Source organism: Prinia subflava, chromosome Z, assembly GCF_021018805.1.
Source record: "Prinia subflava isolate CZ2003 ecotype Zambia chromosome Z, Cam_Psub_1.2, whole genome shotgun sequence".
In the NCBI taxonomy this organism is placed as follows: Eukaryota; Metazoa; Chordata; class Aves; order Passeriformes; family Cisticolidae; genus Prinia; species Prinia subflava.
This window is the reverse complement of record NC_086283.1, coordinates 43,673,088-43,687,457: the sequence shown is the minus strand read 5'-3', so window position 1 is coordinate 43,687,457 and position 14,370 is coordinate 43,673,088. Positions and strand designations below refer to the sequence as shown.

At 35.9% G+C, this 14,370-nt stretch overlaps 1 protein-coding gene across 1 annotated transcript in view; it reads right to left on the bottom strand.

Moving 5' to 3' along the window:
- The window catches only part of LOC134563685 (uncharacterized), a 40,439-nt gene that overhangs the window by 5,601 nt on the left and 20,468 nt on the right, over positions 1-14,370 (bottom strand). The window contains exons 7-10 of the mRNA XM_063421856.1: positions 12,063-12,173; positions 10,278-10,456; positions 2,143-2,300; positions 815-857 (exon numbers count right to left, since the gene is read on the bottom strand). Of these exons, the coding sequence (XP_063277926.1) occupies positions 815-857; positions 2,143-2,300; positions 10,278-10,456; positions 12,063-12,173 (491 nt within the window). The remainder of the gene's footprint in view (positions 1-814; positions 858-2,142; positions 2,301-10,277; positions 10,457-12,062; positions 12,174-14,370) is intronic.

Here is a 14,370-nt window from a genome sequence, read left to right as displayed (position 1 = left end):
TGTCTATAGCAGAAAACAGTAGGACTCATGGGGCCAGGTAAGCGCAGACTAAAATATCTTTGACCCTCTATGGATCCAAGTCTGGAAATATTAAAATTAGCTTTTCAGTTCCTGGTTCAGGGGCCAACCAGAGACTATTGATACTGAATTATGCCAGGCTGAGTAAGGTCTCTGAGTAGCAGCTCAAGATCAATTATAGCTGTATTTTTCGCAGCCACAGGGGCCAGCAGAGAGCATAACAGTGTAAGGAGATGGATAAGTCAATTTTTATCAACATACTTTCTTTAACTCTGAAAATAAAAAACAAGACTTTCTTCATCTCTGAAAACACAGAAAATAAGAACTCAGCAATCATGCTTCATCACCATCCAGTATTCTGTGGGGAAAAGTGGGTTGCCTGCAATCAAGGCAGAACTGTGGGGAATACTTAGGAAGATATGGCCCTTCTCTTCCTTTACCCCAAACAGTATTACCTGAGGCTTACACATACTTGTGGGAGTCACCTCTACCCTTGTTTTCTGCCTGCTACACTAATTTCACGCTATGTTTCCAAACCAGCCTAAAGCTACTGATATCTGGAGAGGGAGCATTTTGCTTAATTCCACCATAATTTCCATATGGCAGCAAAGCATATAAGCTGTGTCATAATTCTGTATATGGCTCTAAGATTGGGATTGATTCACAGCCCAGTAGAACAAAAGGTTGCATTTTCCATGTTGTTGTCTGCACCTGACCATGTACAAACACAGCTACTCTCTCTCAGTCTTCTGCACAATCTGCTGAACACGTGCTTCTCACCTAAATACAGCATTACCTGATGGATGGGATGCACTGCTTTATCCATAGCCTCCAGCCACCTATAATGTAACAAAAAGTGAGAATAAGATTATTTTATGACAAAAAGTGAGAATAGATTGGTAGATCAGAAGAAATATGCTTCATTGCCTCTTCTAATTCTTTCTGACATATGCAGCATCGAAAAGGATGCACAATTTTTATGATATATTCAAGGCTCTAAGTCAGAAAAGTAGTGGATTAAAACTAAATAAACATTGCTGACTCTCAAAAATGTAAGTCTCAAGGCTTGCTGTATAACACATCATAATAAATAAAAGCAATGTTTCAGACAAGGGAATCTATATATCAAAATATGTAGTTTAAAAAAATAGTTGAACTTGTCAGGCTAAATGATTACTCTCCTTGTCTTTGTCATAATGCAGACAATGAATTTGCGGGAAATGTAAAAAACCCCTTAAACTGGAAACTACAGAATAAAGCAAGATATTTGTTGGCAAAGTTATTCTGTTATGCTATAAATGATATAAAATTTGGAAATACAAAATGCTCTGCTATTATAATGGTGGGTTATGTTAAGTAGTAAGATGATATAAAAAAATGGGTGTATGAATCCAAACCATCAACTTTGTTCACAGCTTTATTTTCCTGACAATTAACAATAAAACAAAGAGGAAAATAAGACTTGACTTCAGTACTTTTTGAAAATTATTACTCTATTGCTCGTATTACAGGTGGTTTTAGTCTCTTTGTTTAGTCAGCTGTTGTTTTTGGAAATGCAAAACACTATTTTTAAATTCTAACTCTGTGTCAAACCCAAAGACATTGCCTCTTATCAGAACCAACATGCTTTTCTGGCACATTTGCATTTTAAAATATTAAAATGAAAACGTGACAGAATGGAGATGAAGATGGGATTGTATTTATTACTAGCACTGTCCTTGTTGGGCAGAAGAGAGACTTGATAAGCAAGTTTACATCCACAGGAAAATTTACACTTCTGTTTGATATAACAGTGGGAGAGAGCATGAGAATCCAGATGAAGTTGTTGTTCTCAGGATAAATCAAGAATTCGAGGGGGGGGTGGGTAATGAAAAATTACTGTTAAAGATTTTATCTAAAGAAAAAAAAAAGCTGAAAAATGTTCAGTTATGAAACTGAAAAATAATTTTTGAAGCTTCTGCAGTTGAGAAATAGGAACATTATCTTCCCTTAAGTCGCTGATAGGTTTTTAAATTTTTCCCTAAGGATCAAGGTAGATAATGTGCACATCCTCCAAATATTTAATCTCCTTCCTCCCACACTGCAATAACAAAACAGATGCCATTAAAATGAAAGATCACTTACCTTTTCATTTCTTGGTTGGAAGTTGCACAGAAGTAGAAAATCCTGTTTCCAGCTTGAGGTATACATTTAAAAACAAATGGTTTACCCAGACTAGTGTCAACACCAATTTCTGCTCCTTCCAGCTTTGTTACTTCCAGGGGTCTGCACTTCCCTTCATCCTGCAATTAGAAAGGAAGAGTGTCCAAAGTTCAGAAACTAATATGAAACTGATACCTGTGAGAGACAAACTAATCAAACACCCTCTAAACTCACATCTCTGTTTTTGCTCTTTTAATTGTTTCTGGTTCATCAGAAGCCGTATATGCATGCAAAAAAACTTTCTAGGTATATGTAGATATTCCAGACATTGAGAATGCAGCTGACTGATGCCAGGATTTTCAAAGTGCACTGAAGAATTTAGGATCCTGGGTCTCTCTGATATCAATGCAATGTTTGCAATTTGGTTTATGCTGGAACTGTCACCTTATATGTGCGTACAGATATGGGAAAAAAAGACTTAGATATGAAAATAGTGTGCATAATACAACTTCCTTTGCGAAGTTGATGTAAATATCATTATGTTTATAAATCTTCCCACACAATTCAGATAACCTTCAAAGAGAGAGCACTTCAAAACCTTTTGCTTGTTTCTGATTGTGTCAAAGCTCTTTGAGACAGAAGGGCACAGCCAATGTCTTTGTCTGTAGCTGGTAATAAAGAGCCATTAAGCTCCTTCATGTACATGGGGAGGTGAAGCAGTTTAACCCCACACTTTCCCAGCCCAACTCCTCCTAAATACATATCTTAACTCAAAACAATGGTGTGCATATCTGGACAGTGAACTCTGGTTGTGTTTTAGGAAATATTCTCAGCCTCTTTTCCTTTAAGATCTGATACAGGAGCTCTAACAATTGTATCAAAATTGGTGAGAATAAAATTTAAAAAGAACGTTAATGCTGGGGCCTCTGAGTGCAGTTTGAAAAATACAAAGATAGTGGAGTCTCATAGAATAAAACTGGTTGATTTTTGGGAATTAATTAAATTTTGTCAGTAGGAGCTGAAATGTAATTGCCTCATGTAATTTTTTCATAGACTAAAAAAAAATATAGAGAGACTTCCATGAAAAAAAAAGCACTTGTGGGAATTAAATAGTTAAATACTTGATTGTATTCTCATTGGCACATGTAACTACCTCTTTGTTATACATAATTCCTCTGTAGGAACAAAATAGTCCCTAATAATGACAATAGTACAAATAAACATTCATGAATAAATTTCTTCAATTTTTACACTTTCTTGTCTTCCAATTTTTTTTTAATGCCGAACTAAAGTTTTTTAATGTAAAACTGAAGAAGATGAAGGCAATCCTGCAAATTGTCAGTGCTGTGTGACTACTTTACTTATAATGCCTTCAGACATAAAATAACATTGTAAAGGCAGCATAACCAAAACATGTATTCAGGTCCAAATCCCATTTCTAGAGCAAAGCATGGCCAGTGCTGTGCCAAGGAAGTATTGTTCAGTAGGATCCTGTCCATGGTCCTGAAGGCAATGGTCACTTTGGATACTGAAATGACTAACCACTATTACCACACATCCCCATAAACTTGTTTTGTAAACACTTTCTTGTGGTGTCTAGAATGAATGTAAACAGAGGTTCTGTGACACCAAGAATTATTTATGTTCACTGTGTTTCAAAGACATCTAGGAAGGGAATGAGATGGATTGGAGGCACTTAAAGGGAGACCAAATGCCCTTCACTAAATGATAGAGAGCTGTGCTCCCCTAATTCTAATAATCCAGACCAGAGAATCATAGAATTGTTAACGTTGGAAAAGACCTCCATAATGATCATGTCAAAACATTAGCCCAGCACCACCTTGTTCACTGCTACAACCATGGTCTATGTGGCGCATCCACACATTTGTAAGGGGTGTTTTTCCACTCAGACGGCTTTCATGAATAAGAGATCATTCCTTTGGCAAATGTGCCTTTGCTACAAAAAAGGTATATTGCCAAAAAAAAAAAAAAAAAAAAATAATATATATATATATATATATATATATATATGTAAAAGTAATTTCTTATGCCTGAGACTGAAGCACAACCAATTGATAATACTGCCATTATGAAACCTGATATACCTATGTGATGCTGCTTGAGATGATTATAGGTTTTGTACAGATTTTAAATGAGCTAACTCAGATTTTAGCTACTACTAGTCCATTTTGTGCTAAACAAACAGAAAGATTTTGTTTTCCTCAAGGTTGTGATCATCTACTTCATGAATTCTAGGCAGTCTCAATAATGGATTAAGTTCTCTAGGTAGAAGGTAGGAAGCAAGTGCTTTTTTGGTAAATGCTATTCTGTGAACAGGAGAAATATCTGAAGTAACCATTCCTATACTACTGGTTTTCTTAAAATGATCTGAGTATTAGGTTAAATGTTTCTAAAAAAATTTTTTTTTAAAAAATAGAGTATTAAACAAGGTATAATGAGGAGAAACTGAAATCAGAAAGAAATAAAAATAGAAAATCAGCTGTCTCCTTCCTATGTTGTAGGTGATGCTCATTAAGATAGTGCATACAGCCCTATTTAATTTGGTACAAATAATTCCAGAATTCCAGTAATATCATTCATAGTATTTCCTGAGTGATTCACGGTATTTAAATTTTGTTCAAGTACAGTTATATTTGCATTATGAATTAAGTTTCTTCATGTATCATTAAGAAGCAGCTGAGGAAATATATGCACATTTTATGCTATTAGCAGTAAAAAAAATATTAACAACAATGAAATCAACTTGAAAGTAAGATACAAAAGAGTCTCCAACTACTAGAATGAAGAGAGAATGAAAGCAACTTTATAGAAAACAATAACAAATCCTAGGAGGATTCTAAAAGACAATGTGAAAAGTGAGCAGTGCTAGAAAGCAGAAATGGAAGTCTGGCTAGCTTGGGAGACTGACAGTAGGAAGTATAAGGCATTTCTCCTGAGGTCACTGGTTCAGATTGGTTTCAGGTCAATAGTGGCATGACCAAATTTTTGACTGTCTTTCAAAAATATCTTCCTGGATGTGCCTCACTGTTCTTAAAATAGACATGTCTTAATTGAGACAGGAAATGGAAGGTTTTTTTCTTTTTGCATATTTCTCATTTGCCTAGCTTTCTCCATGATAGCTGATGTGTCCACACCCTCCCTGGAATTTTCACCATCTATTGTTTTGTGAATTTCTCTGACCAGCTTCTCCTTCAGGCCTGGTGCTGCTAGCTTAATATATCATTAAAATCTTCTTTTCCCTATTCTTTTTTCTAATCACTGTATTTTAGGTTCATTTTTTTTGGTTCTGTAAGGAAATTACAGCTAAAGCCTGTTTACATTTACTCCTTCCTTGAACTGGGCACATCAGTGCAGAAAAGTGACTAAGGTTTTAAATGTCTTTTTTCCTTACATCTATTTCCTTTGTCATTGAGGAAAGGTTTTGCATATGTCAGTGAACAGGGAACTCTAGACTCCAGAACAGTTCATATGGCATTTTTTGCCAACAGAGATGAATTTACTTAGGTTTTCATTTTGTTTTGCTTTAAACAATTTACATATAAGCTAGAGAGAGAGTAGAAACATACTGAAGAACAAAACAATATAGGCAAAGGTATAAAAGCTTCTCTGATTTGAAGAACATAATTATCCTACACCAAAAAGTACTGTCAGATGAAGTACAATCAAACAGTCTCATGGAATGAATAATCTTCACATTCCAGTTGGTCCAGTTGGTTATTTTCTTGAGGTTGAGTAATTTGCTGCAATTAATTGCACAAAAAATAATAAACAGTTTGCAGGACCAAGTCTCACAGGAAGAACTACTAACTGAGTAAAAATTTTGAACAAATTGAATCAGATGAAATAATGTATCTGTGTATGACCTTCTCTGGGTCAGGGTATGCAATCTTTTAGGCCAAAATTAAGATGCATATCATCAGCTAGCATTATTTCAAATTTCTCCATAGAAATAATACAGAGGATGTATTGGAGACACTGGATTCATCAGGTTCTTAAATACAAACTGAAAAATATATTCTGAAGCCATGGGAATCATGGAAAACTTAAAGGAATCAAATTATACACAGGCTCTATATAATGTAGCAGCTTCCAGACGATAGTGATACGTTTCCAAACAAGAATGAAGAACAAATAGAAGTGATATCTCTATGAGCAACGGCTCAGAGCTAAATCCATTTCTAGCTAAGCCTTTTATATAAAGTGATTAGGCTTAGCAATGGACACACAGGATTGTTCAAGAGAACAAAGGACTGAATATTTGTCATAGATAGAAATGCTGTGAAGACTCTGCACATCATAGGCAGGGGGATTTCTTTCTTAGTGTAATAATTGGACTCTATATACCACAGAAATGAAAATAATTTAAAAGCACTCTCTTCTATTCTAATGGAAACAGGGATGACCTAACATCTAATGATTCAGGTGATGTAATAGCTATTTACCAGGTTGGGGTCTAATTGTTTTTGATGATAGGAAATGCATGTCTTAGCTGTCACTGCCCCACCCCCAGCTTTGAGATACTTTGTCTTAGTCACTCACACTATGCCTAAGGGCATCCTAGAGGCATCAAACTTGTGAACTTAAGAAATGTAAATCATAATTATCTTTTAAAAAGTGGTATTCTTACATATGATTACAAAGAAGCACATTTCTGTCCTTCAATGCTGCCAAAGGAAGAGTGTTCTCTAGCTCTAGACTAGTGTGTAGTCTCTCACTTCTCTAAAGAATCTCTAAAGCACGCTCTTTTCTACTCTCAGGACAATAGTTTCCAATTCCTTCCAACATAACTGCTCCTACTTCCTTCCTACTACAATTTTTCTTTTGACTTTCCTACTTGGAGTCCACATAAAATGCTGGAAACAAATCCATATGCTTTAGATCTTTATTTCTAACTACTATAAGTTCTACATCATTCATAGGTGAGGGAATTGGACAGCGAAATGGAATAAATGATAAAAGTAATACAAGAACCTGATAGAGCTGGTTTAACTAGAATTAATCAATCTCAGAATTCTGGAAAGGAAGTCTGCCATGGAGATACATTGATAGCACTTTCCTGTTGGAGACAGGCCTCGTGAGAGTTTCTCCTAGATGAAAACCACAATGATATTTATTTCTTAATTTCCTTTCAGGTGCTAGATTAGTTATCTGTCTCGCTATCCTCTTTACCAGGGTCTACTTATGTCCAAGGGGCTGGAAATAATTCCTGGAAACACTGCAAGATAAAAACCAGAGAGGAGGTTGTTTAACATATTTTTTTTATTTATCCAGTCTTACTTAGCAAGAAAGCAATGATGAATTGAAAACAGGAAATTCTGGCTTTCACTGGTACTTTTAGTTGTTTTGTAAAAGCCAGTAATAAATTTGTTGAATTCCTTACATGATGGATATTTGTAATGAGAAATTTTGGAAAACAAGTTTTTACTATAATGCTTTTTTAATCCTTGTGTTTTCCTATTAAGATCGAACACTGGTAGCGCTCCAGCATGTATATCTCCAAGAAAAATGAATGCATGCTCCACAGTCTTTAAACCCCTTAATGGCCCTTTGTTCATGGGTCCTGGAAACCATATTCCTTTTCTTTAATGAAGTCACAAGATTAGTATTTTTTTATCCTGAAAACTGCAACATTTTAAAGGTTTCTAAGTTAGCTGTCATGTTCTAAAAGCAGCTTCCTGATGACAGCTCAGAGATTTAACATGTTGAAGTGATGTTCTGCTGCTGTCAGGTAAATTGCTTTTTTCTATCTTATTGGTCTCATGTAAAGCTGATTAAGACTTATTTGTCCTATACTGAAGTCTTCACCACAAACATTTCGTGGTGACTTTGCAGCTCCTTTGCTGGGATGAGCAGCAAATGGCACTTTTAGAAGAGCAAACATTGCTATCTGTAAAGAAAGGATCAGTGTGTGACTACATCGATGTAGTCATACACTGATTCAGCTTTCTGTGAAAAAATGTGTTAAGTTCAAGCACAAGAAATTTGTGTGCTTATACTTGCCTTAGGGAGAATTTAAATGTAAATTCCTATCTGTCTCTTCATAATTTCCAGATATATTTCCTTTAAGAGAAAAACTGGGCATGTTGAAAAATGAGGAAATAGCATGTTTGAGAAGATCCAGTGTTCTGGAGAACAGGTGATCAGATCTGTAGAATATATAGTTGAACTCCATGGTGGCCAAGTGTAGGTAAAAGTATTATAAATCATTTATCTCTGCTGATCTCAGTAATTTACCAAAATCAAGGTTCTAACACAAAAATACTGCTGCTCTGAGGTGGCAATACAGATACAACTACTGAGGTGAAAAATATGTTTTAGCTACTTATATGGATCATAGAGTCTAGGACATCTGTTGGCAGTATCTGTTTGAGGGAAAAGAAAGCAGCCTTGCATGTGAAGTGACTGAATGTTTTGCAACAGCTATCTCTTCACCACTGTGTGATTGGCTACAGATGAGTCAGAAAGAGAAGCAATTACATGGGAGAGTCAAATGTAAAAAGTTCTAGAAATCTTTTTAAGGTAGAGAAGATTCAAGATGGATAATTTCTGGTAGATTGCAATGATGAGAAAACGCAGAGATGAATTACCATATCCTTTCTCCACTACAAAATATTATATGTTATATTTCAGGCTTAAATAAGAAGCCTAGTTGTCTTCTTATACAACTGGAAATCAGGCATGGCCTTGCTGGAGTTACTGGAAATACACCAATGTGAGTTGATGTTCTTAACAACAGAATGAAGATGAGTAAATTGATTGGCCTGGCTATTTTGCTATATAGTGACGGCTTATCCTGAATTTTTTATTCTTGCTGGATTATTCTTGCTGTCAATTAACAATTTCAAAGAAATTCTTAGATACAGTAAATGACAAAAGTTTTTCCTCCAGAGTAAGGCAAGGCCGGGAACATAAACTTGCCAATTTAATCATGCAGCTGGCATATAAATAAAAGCTGTGTTAAACAAAAAACATTATTTGTATGAAAGAAATAAAAGTGGGATGAGCAGTCCTCTTTTTTACATTCTGAGAGAAATCATACAAAAAGAAAGAACTGCCAATGAATACACTTGAGATCCTTATTATTTCATTTGGACATTAGATCTCTCAATAGTGAAGAACTGTATTTTTTAAAAGTATCTTTCTCTCTCTCTTACTAAATGACTTTTCAGAGTACTCTGTAAGCAAAAGGGAGTGGAGAAAATCCTTGTGTTGTCATCAGCTAAAATAGCACCTCAATATTTCAGTGTTTTCTTTGGAGTCCAGAGACAGAGAGCAAAAAAAAAAGAGCACGAAATAATTTTAACAGTAATTGAAGGGCACTAGTCTTGGATAATGCAAGAAAATAAGCAGTAGTTAGCTACTGCTATAAAATATTTCTGCAGTGTTTTAAGTATATTTACTCTTTTTAAGAAAAAGCAAATACACATAGTTTGCATGATTGAAATACTTATTTTCTTAGTGCAACAAATAAGATAGTTGAGGAACAAATGAATTAAAAGAAATCTCCTAGCTGAAAGAAAGATGTGAAAATGTAATTAAATCTTAGTGAATGTAATATTATGGGCCATCTTCTAATCCTCACTCCAATTGATCTAACACTGCCTTTGTGATATTTTATTGATCAAAAACTGGGAGATGTTTAAAAGTATAACTAGATATCCATTTTTACATTTTAGGAGTTTGATGATGGCTCTAGTTATGATAAAAGCTCTCCAGAAAATTGTTCCTACATGTTTGTATCTTTTTAGTGTGAAATTTTTTACTTGGTTTTGTTTTGGCACCAGAGGAGCTAGTGCTGAAATAAAGCACTGGCCAGACTCCTTTGTTGTATACCCAGTAGTTCTGCAGCATATTCCTGACTAGATGGCTCATGTGTGCACCAAGACAGATGCAGAGAAATTCTGCTGGAAATGTCAGGTGGATAGAGAACTGTAGAAGACCACTCAACACGCCTCATTTATACCCTGTGCAAAACCCTGTAGCGCTGATGTTATGCTGTAAACTCCGTAAGTCAAGATAATAATATGTAACTTTGAGTACAGAACTGCTGCACTTCATAATTCAGGACACAGTTTGATTCCAGCCACTTTCCTTACCTTCTTGTGTTTGTAATAGTGTAGGTAACCATTATGTTTCAGTACAAACCACCTCTTTCTCCAGCCCTTCAGGATTGCTGATTGTGTTCTTTTGTGCAGATATCCTCGGCAGGTAGGTTTAGGGGTGTTGGGGTAACGGCTGATATCTGATCCCACTATCATAGTCAGGATATCAGGACCTAAAATATTACATGAGAAAACACAAGTAAAAACAATGAAGGTGTCAATACTTCTGGATACCCACGTAGGGTAAGGAGCAGGAAGGCAGTATTCTGTACCATGCCCATGTCCTCCCAATGTAGCTTCTAGAAGCAGCAAGAAGCAGAGCAGCAAAGGAAGCATATTAAATCATGTGTTATTTGGCCTTCTTTTGACACAAATTCAGGAATGAATCTATGTTTGTGTTGGGAACTAGTAATGGAGCCAGCTATCTGAAGATACCTCTAAAATTTTTTTGTGACCTATGTTTGCAAGCAGCATTTTTGGTACTTGTCTATTTTATCAGTTAGGAGAAGTAATTGAATTTTATTGCTCAAATGGGTGTACATAAATTGAAATTTAACCAAAAATTGCTGAGAATGTTCTGAGGGGCACCTTCAGTCCCTGGAATCTTACATATGCTCTTGAGGATTCTTTATTTTACATGCCTTGGAGTATTCTAACCTTTTCTATGCCCCTCACTGAGGAGGCTGGATGTTGGAAGCTAACCTGTGCTAAAGCATCTACTTATCATTTGCAGAAAGTAAGCACTCAGAAGAGATGAAAGATTGCAAGATTTGAAAAAAATACGTTGTCTTCATCATCAATAAGATGCAACATCAAAATATTTGCTGACAGTACCAATATATCTATTATTTTGACCCTAAAGGCCTGAAATTCTTATTTTATCAACACTAAAGAGCAGGTGGTAATGGCTGAAGGCAGATTGAGAAATGTGACTGTGACATACTTTCATCCACAAAATATTTGCTGAGTTTCTTTTCGGGGTACACTTGACTTTGGGAATGCTGACGGTGTGCCAAGATTTAATCCAGAAGGTATTCTCTGAAGAGTTAAAAATACCAGCAATCAGAGATTAATCTGCTAAAACGCTCAACATTCTCTTAAATACAACATTGTGAATGACACCTCTATAATTAAAGAACATGGTATGTGTCAAGTTACATTTGTCACTGTCTTGTAAAAGTATTTTAATTTATTGAATTTCCCATGAGCCTTTGTCAAAACTTTATCTTGGATAAATAAGGGAATAGCAGTAAATTAATTTTCAGCATGGAAACGTGGCTGTCTTTGGGTTTTAGTCATCACAATTCTGCGAAGAATATACACGTCTAATGTCTGACTCTGACTGACTCTGTTTCTGTGTTGGTGCAAAAGGATGCCTCATGAAATAAACTCTCTGATCTCCTGACTAGACTTCAGATCTCGGTGACAGAGAAACAGAACAAAGATGTTAAGTCTCTCCCTGAGGAAGTATAAGGCGTAAATAAGCCATTTGTGCCTCTGCAGTCAGTTTCATGGCTTTCTGAGTCACTTCCTTTATAACAGGAGAGCCAAAACCACATGTTCTGCTGCATGCTCTTTGGGGAATAATTTTCTAAAGTGTTGAGAACACAAGGTCTAGATAAAAAGTGACCTCAGCAATATTACTGTATGAAATAGTTATGCATTAAATTATTAATTGAGATTTCTGTTGCAAACATCACCCCGTTTGTCTGGATGTATTTGGAGCACTGACCAGGACACCTGACCCATTAATTTAATTTACTGTGATCTCAGAATTACCTTTCCTTGCCAGATTGGCAGCTTCTGAATGTGGCATGCTGGTGACATCAGTTCCATTGACTGCTATCAGAATATCCCCAACTTGAAGCCCTGCTTCTTCAGCTGCACTGTCTGGAATTTAAAGAAGAAAAAGAAAAAGAAAAAGAAAAAGAAAAAGAAAAAGAAAAAGAAAAAGAAAAAGAAAAAGAAAAAGAAAAAGAAAAAGAAAAAGAAAAAGAAAAAGAAAAAGAAAAAGAAAAAGAAAAAGAAAAAGAAAAAGAAAAAGAAAAAGAAAAAACAACCAAACAAACAAAACCCCAAAACCGCAAACCAAAAACCAAAAATTTATTCAGTGCTAAGATATCAAGCATATCTATATGATCACAGTTTTCTAGCAAAACAAGTATCTGTTGTCTTGCGATGCAAAATGTAACCATATGTATTCTACTACCATCTGTTAAAACAGGTAGGGCAGTGTTCTTTTTCTTTTCCACAACTCATCCCTCATAACTCCAGGGGGAACCTTCTCTTAATGGGCCAGCTGTTAAAACAAGGTGGGGCAATGTTCTTTATCTCTTCCATGACCAATCCTCCCTCCAGGGGATATCTGCTGTTAATGGGCCATTGAGTCTCACTGCATGACTGATAAAATTACGCCATCCCACTGGGAGATGCTCCACCCAAGAGCGGAGCCCAGTATTCCTACCTGGATATAATCTGACATTCAGAACACCAGGACAGCCTGTTTTGGCTGGATTCCCAGAGGAATACTGGGCCCATCTACACCACCACTGGACCTTCAGAGGAAAACTGAATGTTTCTCTAGGATCATTGCTTCAACAGAACCACTTCTGTCACTCCAGGAGGACTGGAGCCACCATTTACTGGACTGCTACCAGTGCCCTGACTAAAAGGGTGTCAGGTTGTATTCTGACTCTGTCAGTGTTTTTGTACTACTGCATTTTATTTTTAATTTTCCTATTAAGTAGTGGCATTTTTTTTATTATTTATACATACTAGTAAAGATCTCTTATTCGTATTCTCATACTTTTGCCTGAGCCCTTAATTTCAAAATTATAGTAATTTGGAGGAAGCAGATTTACATTTTCCATTCCAAGGGAGGCTCCTGCCTTCCTTAGCAGACACCTGTCTTTCAAACCAAGACACTGTTCAACAAATCAAGGATTACGTTTTAGGGCCTTCATGATGTCAGCTTGGAGGTGGCAAAAATTTTACTGAGCAACCTGTTATTCATTTGTAAATAAAGCTTCGGGATCTGGGTACTGGTGCAGCCCTAGATAATCACTGGCAGTCGACAAATTTCATTTAAAATGCCATTGGGATTTAAATGCTTTAAGATGCAAATAGACATTTCAATATTTGAAAGTTCTGGCCTGAAGTACAAAGATAGATCTGATGCAATGCTCAGTAGAGTCAGTAGACAAAGAAATAAAATCTATTATTCTGATAATGTTTGAATTTAACCCCAAAAGAGAATCTTCTGTACTGCTATTTGTCTTTGCTGATTAACAGAATTTGGATATGTCATTTTGAGGATTTTTTGCTTTAGGAAGAAATTACATGCTAAGTTAGAAAGGTCCCATTGAAGGAAGAGTAGAACAAGATTTTTAATGCATCACCTTTTGCTTATTTGTTAACCATTGCAAAGCATATACATTCCTAATAAAACAGTGCTCAGACACATGCCAGCCAGGAATGGAAGCAAACTAGGGAGGTGATAAATATGCTGTATTCATAATACACCAATACACAGTTATTTAAATCCCAGTTACAAATTTCTCAGATACAGTATTTATCTTCTCATTTATAAATAAGCATTCTTAATGGACTGTGAAAGAACGGTTTTGAAAAATATTATTCCATGTCCTTAACATTTAATGTATGCTTTTAAAGATTTTGTATTCTATGATGCAGAAAATGTGTTCCTTCAGTGTATTTCTGAGAATGCCTAAAACTGTAGGTATAAGATTAGTAAAAGTTTAGTAAACAGGCACAATAAATCCCCAGTCCACACTCGTGTGTTACAAATCACTTGAAAATGTCAGAACATTTTGGGTTGTTACCTTGAGCATGCCATACCAGACTTTATGACCATAAGTGGTCTGTAAATATTATTAAAATGTTCATTATAGAATCATAGAATAGTTTTAGCTGAAAGGGACCATAAAGACCATTTAGTTCCAATCCTCTTCCACTAGACCAGGTTGCTCAAAGCCCAATCTAGCCCTGCCTTGAACTTTTGAAGGGATGAGGCATCCATAGCCTTTCTGGGAAACCCTGTGCCAGTGTCTCACCACTCTTACAGGGA